Source organism: Hydra vulgaris, chromosome 02 (genome assembly GCF_038396675.1).
Source record: "Hydra vulgaris chromosome 02, alternate assembly HydraT2T_AEP".
Classification (NCBI taxonomy): Eukaryota; Metazoa; Cnidaria; class Hydrozoa; order Anthoathecata; family Hydridae; genus Hydra; species Hydra vulgaris.
In genome coordinates this window covers 27,674,480-27,690,000 of record NC_088921.1, presented here as the reverse complement: position 1 = coordinate 27,690,000, position 15,521 = coordinate 27,674,480, and the positions used below count along the sequence as shown (strand labels likewise).

Below are 15,521 nucleotides of genomic sequence, written 5' to 3'. Positions count from 1 at the left end.
TATCTACCGGAAAATTTTTTGAATTTTATTTTTTAAGCATAGAAATGAAATAAAAGAACTTTAAAGCCAAATGAAAAATGAACTGGTAATAAGCAAAAGCGAACAGGTACAATATTTTGAATGTGACAATTTTGAAATAACAACCTTTTATCTTTTTTTTTTTGACATTATGACATTATTTTTGGTCATTTTAACCAGTTAAATTTGCAATCTTAAGGTAAAAATGCTAAAACCATCACACACTGATATACAGGCATATTTTAAAAAGCTCAAAGTGTATATAACTAAAATGATAAATGGAAATTTGATGTTTGAAAATTAAAGTAATGTAACTGGAAATAATATTCTTTCCAAAGTTATTAAAAGAGAAATTCACCAGAAAAATTTAAAAAGTATATTTATGAACCATTTTCTTTTTAAGCAGTAAGTATTTATTGCTTTATTAAATTTCTTTTAATGAGTTAAAGTGGTATCATTCTTGATTCTTCTTTTTTTGAAGAACAAAGAATGAAGAATGATGCTCCTGACAAGGATCTCCTCAAAATAACACCATTAAATAATTTCTGATTAAAAATGAAGAACTCATATATATTGTGTTCATCAATTGTATTTAGAAACCTTACACCACTTTTAACATCATATTTGTGTAAATGCGGTAGTGGTGTCGTGGTAGAGTGCTTGCTTTATAAGCGAGAGGTTCTGAGTACGATCCCCACCACGTCCCTGGTAGTACCTCTTAACTTAATTCTTCGTGCAGAGGCCTTGTTCATCAAGTTTCGTGTTTTGGAGTTATAGAGTTGAGAGAGGGTTATAACCACAATTAAGTAGCCTTCTCATTTGTAGTGGCCTTCTGGGCCTTGGGGAGGTGAATTAACAAACAAACAAAAAAAATTTGTGTAAAGCAGGTTTTTTAGCCAAGATATCTTTCAAAACTCAAAATAGAAACTTGATATTTTTGCAGATATAAAATGTGCTCTCTTAAAATATCTAGAAACTAATTGGTGGTAAGTAGGGCTTCCAGTTTGAACATGTTCAGATTTGAACATTTGAACTTTTATCATTTTTTAAGAGGTTCAAGTTCGAACATTTTTTCTCTAAGTTTGAACATGTATATATATCAAAAATAATTTCTTCATTATCATTTTTTAACAGCTGAACCAAAACCTTTTTTAAACTATGACTTTTTTAGACTGTTTTCGTTATTCTAAATTTTGTTGTGCAATACTTTTTTTCAAAAGCAACACTTTTAAAGTTTAAGTCACAAAGGAATATGTAACAAATGATTCATAACTTACTTTTAAGTTTTAAAACTAAAATAGTTACATGCATTACATACTTTTAATTGTTAAAGAAACCCTATAGTGATACCCATAAAATAGATCGTTAAAACTTCTGAATTAAAAATAAAAAAAGACAAGTTAATATAGCATTGACAAGCTAATAAAAGTTTTAGTTGTACGAAATAAAAAATATGGATAAGTTAAAAGATGTAAGCACAGCTAGAAAATCTGAGGTAGGGGATATTTCGAATTTTCCAAAGAATTACAGAGTTTAACAACAGCTATTACAAGGCATTCAAAAACAAAACACAAAATTGAAATTCTTAAATGCAATAAATCTGCGGCGGAGGCTGCAGCAAATATTCCTGTTGCCAAAATACCATGAATTGAAAGTTTTTTTAAAGATGACCATAAAACTCTACCTGAAATTTTGAGCCGACTACCAGCTATTGATGGTATCAGCTTTTATACCATTGCTAAAAGTGAAAGTTTTTGATCAGCATTTTGTGTCTAGGGATACCAAATCCTTCAAAGTCCTCACACCATTCGCGATCATGTCATTAAATACTTCACGTTAGTCAAGAAACAAGTTATAAGTTCTTTGAAAATGAAACTTGAAAATAAATGTAAATTTAGTCTTACATTTGATGAGTATACTTTAATAAAAAACAGAAGATATGTAAACTTAAATCTACATCATAATGAAGGATTTCAATCGGAATGATAAGAATCCAAGGTACAATGTCAGCAACAAAAGCTTTAAATTGATCAGTGATAAGCTTAATTCATTTGATTTAAATTTGGACAAAGACATTGTAGCTTGTTACTGATGGAGCTAGCTTAATGAAAATAATTGGTCATGACACTAAACCTGAACATCAAATGTGTTACAACTGTGCTATTTATCTATGTGCAATTGATGTGCTCTTTACAAAAAACATAGTTGATGCACATGGTTCTGATAATAATCGTGTTGATGGTGATATGGAAACTGTTGATTATGAAGATTATGTGAAGATTCTATTCCATTATTAAAACTTGAATATCAAGAAACTGTGGCAAAAATAAGAAAATTGATTAAAAAATTTCGTAGATCACTGGTGAGCAATGATGATGAACTTCGACCAAATATAACTGACAATAGCTCTGATGATAACAAGGAAGTAAATAGTATAACTGATAGTATAACTAATTACATAAAAAGAATGAAAAATGAATTGAATTTAGCTCAACAACTCAAACTTTTTATTTAACAATCAGACACTGAAATAAAACTTGACCATCAGAAAATTTGAACAAACCTCAATCAAAAGAAAATGGCTGTTTTTAAAGCTAGCAAAGCCAGGCCCAAGTATTTAGATTTACTTTTCAAAGCTCTTCAAACAATTCCTCCTACATCTGTAGAAGCTGAGAGAGCTTTTCCTAGTCTTTGACTTTTTGCTACTAAAGTAAGATGTTTTTTAAATGACGAAACTTTAAATGCACTAACTTTTTTAAGCAAACTATGAAGAATTCTCATCGATGTTATTTACTTTTGTCCTAATTAATGATGATAAACAAATAAATACTTTTACGCGTACTTTGTATTACTTTTGTCTGATTTAACATATCTAAAATAGAGTTCAAAACAGTTCGAACTTTTTTCCGTAAAAGTTCGAACATGTTCAGGTTTGAAATTTAAAAAAAAAGTTCTAACTGGAAGCCCTAGTGGTAAGCAGCGCCAGAATTCACAATGACTTGAAGTTTTTATATTGCATGTATGTATAAATAAGCATATTTTTAAGTCATATTTCATGGTTCAATATAGTCTATTGACAGTCTATTGAAAAATTTTGAATCTATGAATAATCCCCAGATTGAATCTGGGGATTATTCATAGATTCAAAAAATGTATAAAAACTGAAAACAAATAGCTAAAAAACAAAAAACTAAAAAACAAATAAAAAATATTTTGAGCAAGTAGAAGCAACTGCAACACATGGCTACATCGTCATGGCTACATTGTCAATAAGTAAATAAAAGTTATGTTTGTATTATCAGCATTTATAAAATAAGATACAGTTGTGTCATCTTCACATAATGAAACTTTTGATTATGTTTTTAGCAACTCAACAACTTTCAAGGTAAACTAAAAAATCATTCATAAAAATTAGAAAAAACTTTGTACTAAAAATGGAACCTAAGAATAATAGATAGAAAGAAAATTGTTGACCATTAAAGATATTTTATATACTGTAATGATAAAATCTTTACAAAAATTTGTTGACTTATTAGCAGTAAAAAATTTATTATTAAAACAATATTCACATGCAGCTCAAATCTGCGAATAAATGCTATGCCAGCTCACATTTGTGAGATTCTAGACTTAAACTAAATATTTGTTAATTAAATAATCAACAACCTAAAACCTAGATTTTATCTAGGATTCTTATTGAAAAATGATCATTGCCACATGTATTTTATTGGATTTAGTAAAACAATTAGCATTGTTATTGTCTTCCCTAATGAAGGTTCAAACTACTTTTGATAAAAACATTCTAATAATCATAAAACATGACAACTGTCAGTTCCACTTTTTTCTCCTCTTTGATATTGTGATATGTTGTTATTTTTGCATTTATAAATGGTAACATTAATACTGAATCTTTTATTTTAAAAATAATCTTCTCTAATTATCTTTTATTCACCTCTCATAAAAACATTCAATTAATTGCAAAACATCTGCTATGGTTGTTTCTCTCAACTGTGTTCACATTGTACATACCACAGGTTCTTTTAAAACTTCCAATTCTGGTTTTCTATTGGTTCTTTTCATTTCCAGTCTTTTTTAAACAAGGTGCAAAAATGCATTGTAAATATTGTTGTACCTGTTCAAACAACCAAGCTTAAGCTTCCATTGCATGACAAAGACAGGGAGTTATGTCTTGTGTGATATGTCATTCAATAAAGGTTAATCCTTTTACTGTAACTGTTTCTTCTTGTTCAAAAAAAATTTTATCGCTTAGATTATTTTTGCTTATGTCAGTACTTTTAAATTCTCTCCTAATTTTTCCTGATATCTATAATTTACACCTTTTTAATTTTTCCTAATACTTATAATTTACACCTTTTTAATTTTTCCTGATACTTATAATTTACGCCTTTTTAAGTCTTAAGTTAATAATTTTCTTAGTCTATAACTATATTCTTTAATTTCTGATAACCTCCATATTAAACAGTGTTTTACTTGCAGCCTTGTTGGCATCTCCAACAAGACTGCAACACACTACAGTTTAATATGGAAGTTACTAACACTGTTCAACTTGTATAAAACAAAGACCGATAAAAAAAAAAAAAAACGTTAAACACACACACAAAAAAAAAACCTGTAATATTGTATAGTTCTTAAATCTCTTGTGCGCTGAACTTTTTCTTCTTTTTGAAGCTATGAATTATAAGCTATAAATTATAAACTATGAACTATAAATTATGAATGAATTTATAAACCCGTGAATTATAAATTACTCATAAGAAAATTTAAAAAAACTGCTGAAAATCAAAAAAGGCTTAAAATTTTGTACCACAAACATAGATGGTGTGTCCTCACCACCTTTAATTTCTCTTACAGCCTTCATTCTATCCATCTTCCTGAAAAATAGCAATGTATATACATATATGTATATACATACATGTACACACACACACACATATATATATATATATATATATATATATATATATATATATATATATATATATATATATATATATATATATATATATACATGTATATATATATATATATATATATATATATATATATATATATTAACAATTTTCTGGTTAATTAATTATAATTAAATTTTTATGTTCAAACAGTTTCAGCCCCCATTTAATTTTTTAATTAAAGGAATTAATTATAGAAAAAAATGGAACAAAACTGTAGTTTTTTAAAAAAAAAAAAAAAAAAAAAAAGAAATATTTTGAAATAGACGCAAATATATTTTTTTTCAGAAGTTAATTGGAGAAGTACTCTAAAAACTTGCAGCTCTGAAAAAATTTAGTTTTAATGCTTTAACAAAAAGCATATTTTTTCGGTGACATTTGTCAGGTCAGCAATAACAGAAAAAGGTAATGATTTAAAAAAAAAATACAAACAAGCCATTCGGTTGGTAAGAAATTATTCTGCAAGTGTCAAATGTGAGCTAAAAGATTAACTAAAGTTATCATTGTTGAATGAAAAAAGTTTTTTAATTACACTGGATGAAAAACAGAAGATTCATAAACATTAACACTCACCACAAACAATGGAATCTTCTACTTATTTCTGGTTCTCTTGGTGCATAAAATGCAGCAGAAATGGTTGCAGAGAGTGACAGAATTTAGATTAAATTTGGCTGATCATGTTTTTGTTTGGTAACTGATGGAGAATCGATAATGAATAATTTTGGAAAAATTGTTCCTGCTGAACATTAAATTTGCTACACTCATGAGTGCAGCTTGATACACTCATGAAATTCATCTGGCTATTTAGGAAGTTTGTACAAGAGAAATTCCCTGAAAATCTTGAGCTGTTTAGTTAAATGCTCTTGTAAAAATTTGATCAAGAATAAGTGACAACCAGCTTAATTCTTTGCAATCCCTGAAAGTCTTTTTTTTATTATAAAAATAAATTATAAAACTGCTGTTTTTTAGTCTTTTATTTATTACAATGCAGAGGAATCAAAATATATTACCATTTGATTTTTTTAATAAATGTATATATTTATGTATACATATATATATACTTTTCTTTTTAAATATAATATAACTGTTTTTGCTTTCAAGGGACTATTGAAAGCAGTTTGAGATGACAAAAGTTCAAGTTAACCTGAGTCTGACTTACCAGTAATTAACTGTATGTATATAAATATATATATATATACAGCCCTTAGAAATAGGGTTGGCATTCAGCAATGCCAACCTAAAAATATTTAAGGTTAGTAAAAAATCGGTGAGCTTGTTTCCATGTTTTATGGTAACCCCTTTGTGTCAAATTTTTTTGACAACCTTTAACGGTTAGAGGTTAACAAAAAATTGCTAACTTCATTTTTTCTAAATCTAAGGGCTATATATATATATATATATATATATATATATATATATATATATATATATATATATATATATATATATATATATATATATATATATATATATAACTCTTATATGTTGTCAGAAAGTTTTTTCCGTATTTTGTTGACAAAAAGTAAAAATTAAAATTCAAGACCGGAATTTTTTCTTTAATTAATTGATAGACTACCTGCCCCAACCAAACCCTTAATCGATGTAGCAGCACTTCCTTGCGAGTTAGGCTAAAAAATAGTAGATGTAGCAGCACTCGGCTATGTTGCGAGTCAGGCTATTTGTCAGTCGATATAGCAGCACTCCGTTGCGAGTCAGGCTATTTGTCAGTCGATGTAGCAGCACTTTGTTGCGAATCAGGCTATAAGATAGTCGATGCAGCAACACTCCGCGCATGATTTACAATAAAAAAATTAAAAATAAAAACATTCTGGTCAATTAAATTTGCGTTTTTGCAGTTTGTTTAAAAAACGATTAATTTGTAATTAAATTAATGGTTTTTACTTTCTGACAACACGCAAATGTTAGACGAAAATCAAAAGTAATTAAAAGTAATAAAAAGTGACATATTTGTTGGCATAAGAATCATTTTTTTCCTTCCGTACTCCCAAATGCAACAAACTATAAAACTATATATATATATATATATATATATATATATATATATATATATATATATATATATATACACATTCCTAGTCGGCACTTACTTACAGGGACATGTTTTTTTTTTTGTTCCTGTTTTGTTTTGTTTTCCTTTTTTTATACTATTTTTATCATAAATATTTTTAATTTTATCATATTTTTATTTTTATTTATACGTATTTAAATTCATTTTTTTATTATAGAAATATGTTTTTCATATTCATTTTTGTTTTTTTTATTTATTTATTATATATAATATATTTCATTTTTATGATCATCTATTTACAAAAATGATTAAAACATATTTAAACCTTGCCATAACTGTAACCCTAACCTTTAGCCTAACCTTGATGCTAACCCAAACCAAACCCTCAGTTGATGTAGCAGTACACCACTGCGAGTCAGGTTATTTGATAGTCGATGTATGTACTTTTTGTTCTCAGTAAAAGTTGCTTGCAGGGATATTTTTTTTACAAAAAAAATAATGCTTATGGGGACAAAAAATTAATGTGTACACTAAAATGTCCCCAATAATGCTGATGTCCAGGGACATTTTAGCACAGGTATAGTATCAACTACGGAGACAGATTGTAAAATCTGTCCCTGTAAGCGATACTATAGGAGTGTGTGTGTGCATGTATATATATATATATACATATATATATATGTATATATATATATATATATATATATATATATATATATATATATATATATATATATATATATATATATATATATATATATATATATATATATATATAACCAATAATTTTAGAAAAAGATATGAAAGAATAACCTTCTATTCATCACTGATATCTCACTTTCAAATTAAATTTCGATAATGAACAGTTTTATCAAAATTTTTGTTATTCAAGTTCAATTTTAACCAAAAAAATTATAAAAAATGTATATAGATGAATACTACTGATGATAACATAAATAACTAAATACCTTTTTCTAATAACATTTATGTCATTTTTTTTCATTTCAGAAGACTTTCCAATAACATCTTTTCGTGCTACCAAAACAGTAGCTAGTTCTGAGTCACAATCAGACAATAACTTTGCTGCAACTTGGTTTTTCTTAATTTTGGCAAATTTACTTGTCTTATCAGGTTCTATTATGTGATTATTTTGCGCAAAGTTTATGTTGTTAAGTCTCTCCGTGTTGGAACTAGGCAAGCAACCAATGTTAGCAATGCGAAAAAAGAGCTTTGCTGTTAGGAATACTTTTGCATTGCTTTGATTACTGCTTTGCATCAAGTTCCCAGCAATAATTGTGTTATCCTCTGTATACTCGTAGAATAACATATCAAGTTCTTGTGAACACTGAACAGCAGATTTTCCCTGTCTTAAAAGATACTTTAATGGAAATGATGTTGACCCAACGAGTAAAAGAGAATCACCATCCCACATGTCAATATAAAGACATTGATCATGAAGATACTTTAAGAACGATACTTGTTCATTGAGCTGCATAAAAGCTGGATCAACCAAATATTTTATCTAAAAAATTAATTAAATGCGGTAGTGGTAAAGCGCTTGCTTCATAAGCAAGAGGTTCAGAGTTCGATCTCCACCACGTCCCTGGTAGTACCGCGCTCAACTTGTTTCTCCGCGCAGCAGCCTTGTTCATCAAGGTTCGTGTTTCGGAGTTAGAGAGTTGAGAGAGGGTTATTACCACTATTAAGTAGCCTCCTTATCTGTAGTGGCCTTCTAGGCCTTGAGAAGGTGAATAACGAAAAAAATTAGAAATTTAGAGTTGTTTTAAATTAATCAGTTGATATAAATCAATTTAAATCATGATTGAAATTCAATTATTTTATATTTTGGTTTAATCTAATTAGATTCAATTGATTAGCTAAAACTAACTTCTATTAGAATAAATATTAGACAAACAACGCATAAAAAAAAAAATAATGCTAATATATATATACATATATATATAATATATATATATATATATATATATATATATAATATATATATATATATATATATATATATATATATATATATATATATATAGATATAGATATAGATATAGATATATATATATATAAATATATATGTACATATACACAGCCAGAAAACACAACAAGCTCCATCAAGTTTTAATAGTAATTATTTTATACCATTAGGCCAGGTGGAGAATTATCAGATTTATTTCCATCTCTTGCACTTCTTAATAATATACATGGTGCTAAATCATGAATGCTTTCTTCACCTCCATATTTTTTGAGGTGTAACCTTAAAAAAGTAAAACTGCATTTTTCAAGAAAGATAAAAAAAACTAACAAAAAACAAAGAAATATATTAATATATGTCTGTATTCTTACATATAAGTATACTATTATACTTACATGCTAATATTCTTCATAAATATTTATTTGAAAACATCCAATATTATTTAATAAAAAAAAGTTTTTTTTAATAAAGTAATGCAATTGATTTAAAGACTATCATTTTAAAACTTCTGCAAAACTTAATAACAAAACTTAAATATTTTAAAGTTAAAATCTGGTCTTCAAACTTGTGGTCTATAAACTCATAACTCTACATTACAACAGAAATAATACACAAATAATAAATTTAAATCATACACAAATAATAAATTGATTTTCGTTTTGTTAAAATTTTCAAAATAAGTTTGAGATTAATAAGTATAATTATTTATAATTATTATTATATACTATATAGTATTATTATATTGTTATATAACTAGTATAATACAAAAATAATATTTATAAATTCAAATTGAAACTTTCCTTAAAAATTTTTTTCGAAGAAGAATTTGAAAGCATCTAAACTTTAAAAAATTCATTGATACTTTTTGAAAAACACACCAACACACAAATTAACATCAATCAGCTTTCTTCATTAAAAAATTAATATTTAAAAGACATAATTATATTTAACATATCTTAAACAAACAAAAAAGATTACACTGGTATTTAACAACCTAGAACAATCTTAAGAAAAAAAATTATTATAAAATAATATATTAACAAAATGAACTTTCAATTGTTTTGAAATGTATAAAACCATAGTAACACTACCTTTCAGTAGTAGTTTGCGGAAACCTATAAAACTGGAATGTAAAAAAAACACTTCGATGATAGCACCTAAATAAAAATATGAATATATGATATTAGTAAAAATAAAAGCACTAAGATATGATAATAAATTCAATAATAAGTAAAACCTTGAGAGAGCTAAGAACTGGAAAATAATGTCGTTAGCATGCAAACCATCTCTAGTTTCCAGAGAAATATTGTATTTTATAATTTCTTGAGTATCAATTAAAAATGGGGGATTGCCTTGAGTATCAGTTATTTTAGGATAGTCAACTGAGTGTAATATTGAATAATGAACTCTACTTAATGTAGAATGCCTATCAAAAATAGCAAATAATAACAGATTAAAACATTAAGATCACATCATGCAATAATGAGTTTTTGATGCTATGTTGTTATTGTGTGCAGGTAAAGACAATGCAAGTCATAAACAAATGTTTCAGTTATTTTTCAAACCTACCTGGAAGTATTTGAAGATATAAGTGAATTGTAGATCTGAGATTGAGGTAACATATTTGACTGTTGCACTTGGTGAGCATTTGTTGTTGGAAAACTTAAAACAATGAAGTAGTAATAAAAAAAGAATCAAAAAGTAAAAAAAAAAAAATAAATAAATAAGGAAAGAAAATATTAAACTTGCATTACAGGTCATTGTTCTAATAACATACTAAAAACAAAACACTTTTTTTTGTCGCAATGTATAAATTTATTTAGTAAATATTTTTTAAATTTTATAGTAGAAATGTAAATGTGTAGTAAAAGAAAAATTTCAACAATAATTATGAACAAAGAAATAGAATATGATTGTTATTAACAATTCAACAAACAACCCATCACAATTTGTAAATGTTTTGTTATAGCGGAAAATATTTGTTTTTAAATATTTTTTTTGAACATTTAACACATTATTTTGGATTTTTTTCAAAACTAAATATAATATAAATTTATAAATATAAATTCTTTTCACTTTACAGTATAAAGTTTTAAAGGTTTGGAGAAAGTTTGAGCAATCAACATTTGCTTTTTTGCTCTCCTAAATAATTTTTTTTTTAAATAAACAAGCATGCACACACGAAAACAGATTATTTAGGCAGTAAAAAGCCTTCTAAGTAGTCAACCTTTTACAATGTCTGTTTTACAAAGTCAACATTAAGGAAGCTTGATACTTATACTGATACTTTAGATTGAGTTTAATTAACTTCAGTGGCATGAATTTATATCTTATAATCTTAAAAGGTTTGACACTTTTTAGATGGGCAAGGTATATATGGTGGACTAGTAAAACCAGTCGATGCGTGTCAATTATGCATACCTCAACTAGTCAATCATGCATACCTCAACTAGTCAATTAGAGAAAATCTTATTTGGTTAAAAGCAAAGATCAGGTAAGTAAAATTAATAAAATAAAAAAGTTAGAAAACTTCACTAAAGTAAAAGGCATAAAACTAATAATAAAAAAAATATGTAAAAATTTCTTACTCATTTTGTATTAAACTTGATAAATGACCCTGTGCTTGGTCTTCATGCACAGGGTCATTGTGTGTAACACTATCTGCAACTGAAAGGTCCTGTGATGCTGGCAATGAGCTGTTTTTCTCAGAAGTAAGAGTACTTCTTCGTGAAGGAATATTATTAGATTTTTTGGCATGAAGCTGAATTAGACTGAATTGGATACTTCCTAGAGATTTCTAACAAGGAAAAAAAAAGTTGTATGCTTTATATAAAAAAGCAGCAATGGAAAATTTACAATACTATACTTTCTATAAAATACTATACTAAATTTATGATACTATGCTCTGATTACTGCTAGGTATTATTAAAGTGTTTATATCCATCATTAAAAAAAACATTAAATTCACATCAAAACAGCATTAAAATACCATCACAACTATCATTTACTAATTAAAAATCAACAGCACACATTCATGTACAACTAGACAAAAAATAAATGTTTCCTTTGTTTGAAAAAATGTACCTTTAATATGCTCTTACCTGCTTATCAGAAGAAAAATGAAGTTCATTAAAAACTTTTGTGTTAAATGGGTTTGGAGATAAACCTCCTTTCAGATCAATCAAATAATTTTTGTTAGAAATTTTCCCATTTTCAAATGGTACCCAAATTGCTGTTCTCATTGCCACATCCACTTTTTTAGTCAAAAGTTGACCAGTTGTCTGTAATATAAAAATTAACCATTAATATAATCTGCAATATTAAAAATAAATAAGATAAAATTAAATTATATGTGTGTGTTTACAATATATTATAGTACCATAAACTTGCACCAAGCATATTTAATTATATATTATAATAAATAAAAATACATTTAAAAAATAAAAAAGATAAAACTATCAAATCGGTGCCAAACTGGTGTCCTGGAGACCCAACCTTTGCACCGAGTCTGGAGTCTCAGGAGTCCACGAAGATTTGAAAAAAAAAATTTTTTAAATTCATAAGCAGCTCCAAGAAGAACAAACAGCCTTGTCAAAGAGCACAGCAAGAAAGTTTACATTTTGTCTACTTATTTCCCTTTTTTTTTTTATTTGGTGAGGTTTGGCATTGGTTTGGAATTGGCTTGCTAATATGCAGATATTATTGAAATCATTCTAAAAGATTAACTTGCCTAAAAAACTTTTTCTAATGTCTTGTTTCTAAGACAGAATGACACGTGATATGTCACCCTTCAAAGCTTGTGAAATAAATTTTGAAAGGATTTTTTATCATCATATAAGTGAGGTTAGACTTTGCATTTTTTCATTTTTCAATTTTTAGGATTTTTTTATTATAGTAGCAAACATAGTGTAGGTTTCTGAGTGTCAAGTTTTTGTCAAGTGTTCGTTTTAGAATTAAGTACTACATCTATTCTAGAAAAATCTATTTAAAAATACCTTCATTTTGTTAGTTTCAATACTTTTAATATATGAAACTGTCAAATATGTGAAACTTTTGTGAAAATTACATGAAACTGTTTTTCAACTAATAAATTTATTATAAGCAAAATAAACTCCATTAGCACAACAAAAGTCTTGACTTGAAATAAGCAAATTAAAATTAAATTTGTTTTTAATTTTGCATTATAATGGTAAACTAACAAGTTAGACAAGTGGTAAATAATGGCCTATTCACAGAAAACTTGTCATCATAACCAGCTCACAGAAAACCTGTCATCCTAACTAGTTCACAAAAAAAGCTTACAAAAAACTTCAATAAACAAACAAAAATTGTTTGTGCAACAATTTTTTAATAAAAGACTTACTTTTAATGAGTGTCTTTAAGATATAACAATGTAAACGTGTTTGGCAAGTGTGATGAGTAACATATTAATATGCATTGAACATATTAAAATGAAAATTTAAAAATGTTTTGCACCATAGCAAATAACTTGCAAATTTTTGAATACTTAACCCATTAATTGAAATAGAGTGCATCCTTGAAGATTTACAGGATGCCTGCCATTGTCTTTGCTCATATCTCAAGTAAGCGTTGAGCGACTGTTTTCTGCTTTAAAGCACATGACTACAGACCATATAGTCACTATGCATCTGAGCTAATTGGCAATAAGCATTTTTAGTGCATGAATGATTTTTTTATTTGAATGTTGTATGCTTTTTACATAAAGTATTTAAAAGATCTAAAATTTATTAAATTAATGCAAAAAATAACATAATTTTTGCTTTTCATTATGACAAAAAGTTGTTGTCACTAAATAAAATAATTATAAAAACTGATGCATCTGAAAAAGTTATTTCTTAAACGCATGAGTGTTTACAAACAAATCTATTCATAAATTATAAAATGTCATTTTGCTCTATTGAGAAGCATTTAATGCTTTGTTACACACAAATCCTGCTACAAAATGAATATGGGCTCAATAAAATACTTTTAAAAAAGCTTTTTCTCTAACATAAAATTCTTGCAAGTTCAAAAAATTGCTAGAAGAGAGTTACTTGAAATGTATGGTTTTCTCAATTTTTTTTTTTATTAGAGATCTATTATTTTTATTAATTTTTACTATTCAGCTACTATGAGACCAAATAACTTTTTATTTTTATATTATTTGTATAAGAAAATTTAATAGTACCCAATCGCTTCTCTAGGATTTTCTTATTCGTAACAATTCCAGATAACAAAATCAAACTATTAATTAAAAAAAATTATCATAAGTCCTGGGTTAGAGCCCATTGTTTTTGGAGTCCGGAATCCCAAAAAATTGACGAAAATCTGCATCCATAATATAAACTATCAAAACAGTTTTCATCCATCCATTTTGTACATTTTACAAGTGTGAACTTTTTATTCAGCAGAAATATAGGCATAATTTCAACTGAATTATAGCATTTAAACATTCAAGAAAAACTGTACAAAAAAAATTTTAAAAGTAATGATAGCAAACAAAATAGAGAATTTTGAAATTAAAAATACACTTTTTTGTGACAAAAAAGTTTCTACAAAAATCAATTAAAATTGTTAAAGGAACTCAATTCCTTGGTGTTCTAATAACTTGTATGTTCACAATTCATGCTTTGGTGTTCTAATAACTTGTATGTTCACAATTCATGCCTTAGTGTTCTAATAACTTGTATGTTAACAATTCATGCTACTTAGGTTATGCTAAAATGTTTTAAAAACTGCACACCGTTGTGACAAAAGTTTAAATTACAAATACATAAAATATGTTCATTATTTACAAATAAAATAAACTCAGATAAAATAAAAAAAATTAAGCCCTAATTTTTATGAAACTAAATTTTTATTGAAATATTAAATTAATCAAAATATTAGGCTACAGAGGAAAAACTTGTCAATTGTTTTAATACAATGTATATAAACAAAATGTAAAAAAATTAAAAATAAAATTAATCTAAGTAAAATAATCTAGCAAGCATATGAATATTTAGCAAATGTTAATTATATAAGTTACATTTGTTCAGGTATTAGAAATAAAGGGACAACTGGCAATAAAGCATTACCTTAAAAAACTTTACTTTTAACTAATTTAGCTTGACTTTTAAAAATTTAGTTGTTTAGTTTCTATATAAAGATTGGGATTATCACTTAAAACAGGTTTATTAAAAGTATGTATGCTTATGGCTAGTTTATATAAAAATGTTATTTGCAAATAAAAATTCAAAAAAGAAAACAAAATCTTTTTTATTTACTTTGTTATAGACAAAACATGGTTGTGTCAAATGTCGAGAAAATAAGTAAAAACCGGAAACTAAGTAAACACTCGATAATATTATTACATAATAACATTTCAACACTCTTTTGAGTTATTTATTTAATTAAACTATTTTACAAAAAATTTAGTAAAATTAATGTCAATAAATATGAAAGGCAAATAAAAAGAATTTTATGACATTTAAAACTCCATTGAGCAAATGCCTTGAGAAATTTTTTTTTTTTGAAAAATTGT

The 15,521-nt window shown here is 26.4% G+C and overlaps 1 protein-coding gene across 1 annotated transcript in view; it reads right to left on the bottom strand.

Annotated features, from left to right (window-relative positions):
• The window catches only part of LOC101239863 (nephrocystin-4), a 61,721-nt gene that overhangs the window by 22,277 nt on the left and 23,923 nt on the right, over positions 1–15,521 (bottom strand). The window contains exons 11-19 of the mRNA XM_065790463.1: positions 12,100–12,279; positions 11,587–11,795; positions 10,568–10,660; positions 10,236–10,424; positions 10,090–10,155; positions 9,166–9,280; positions 7,983–8,536; positions 4,841–4,907; positions 4,646–4,704 (exon numbers count right to left, since the gene is read on the bottom strand). Coding sequence (XP_065646535.1) covers positions 4,646–4,704; positions 4,841–4,907; positions 7,983–8,536; positions 9,166–9,280; positions 10,090–10,155; positions 10,236–10,424; positions 10,568–10,660; positions 11,587–11,795; positions 12,100–12,279 — 1,532 coding nt within the window. The remainder of the gene's footprint in view (positions 1–4,645; positions 4,705–4,840; positions 4,908–7,982; positions 8,537–9,165; positions 9,281–10,089; positions 10,156–10,235; positions 10,425–10,567; positions 10,661–11,586; positions 11,796–12,099; positions 12,280–15,521) is intronic.